General features: G+C 61.1%; 1 protein-coding gene across 1 annotated transcript in view; it reads right to left on the bottom strand.

The window, feature by feature from the left end:
• Window positions 1-427, bottom strand: part of PIGS (phosphatidylinositol glycan anchor biosynthesis, class S) — a gene marked incomplete at its 5' end in the record, with an annotated part of 3,694 nt that overhangs the window by 2,592 nt on the left and 675 nt on the right. Inside the window, 2 exon segments of the mRNA XM_009703555.1 lie at window positions 109-200; window positions 349-427. The exon segment at window positions 349-427 is cut by the window's right edge and continues 1 nt beyond it. Coding sequence (XP_009701857.1) covers window positions 109-200; window positions 349-427 — 171 coding nt within the window.

The raw sequence follows: 427 nt of genomic DNA, 5'->3' as shown, positions 1-427 counted from the left end.
AGGACCCCGGCTGCCCCTTCCGTCATCGGGGGGCCGGATGCCTCTCCCCAGGGCACCTTCGGGGGGTGAAGTACACAGAGGCTGGCACCGCAGGGTGCTGATTCCTACCTGAGGCAGGAGAGAGGAGATTTCGGGGACCACGTACACGGTCAGAGAGCCCGACGAGGTGTCCTGCAGCAGGTGCAGAGCAGCATCAGCCTCTGGGGAAAATGGAGGCATTAACAGGGCTGGGAATTTCACTCCAATCCCCGTCCTACCCTGAGACGTGGCAAAGCTGAGTTCTCTGCTCAATCAGTCTCACAAAGAGAAGCCTGCTCCCCCAGCTACCACAATCCCCCATCCCAGTACCTCGTGCAGAAACCGCATCCAGCGCTGCCTCCTCCTGAGCCGTGGTGCTGCGATAGACCATCTCGTAGCGGGCCGTGAT

Source organism: Cariama cristata, unplaced genomic scaffold (assembly GCF_000690535.1).
Source record: "Cariama cristata isolate BGI_N322 unplaced genomic scaffold, ASM69053v1 scaffold33120, whole genome shotgun sequence".
Lineage (NCBI taxonomy): Eukaryota > Metazoa > Chordata > Aves > Cariamiformes > Cariamidae > Cariama > Cariama cristata.
Note: the sequence above shows the minus strand (reverse complement) of the source record. Positions and strands in the feature narration are given on the sequence as shown.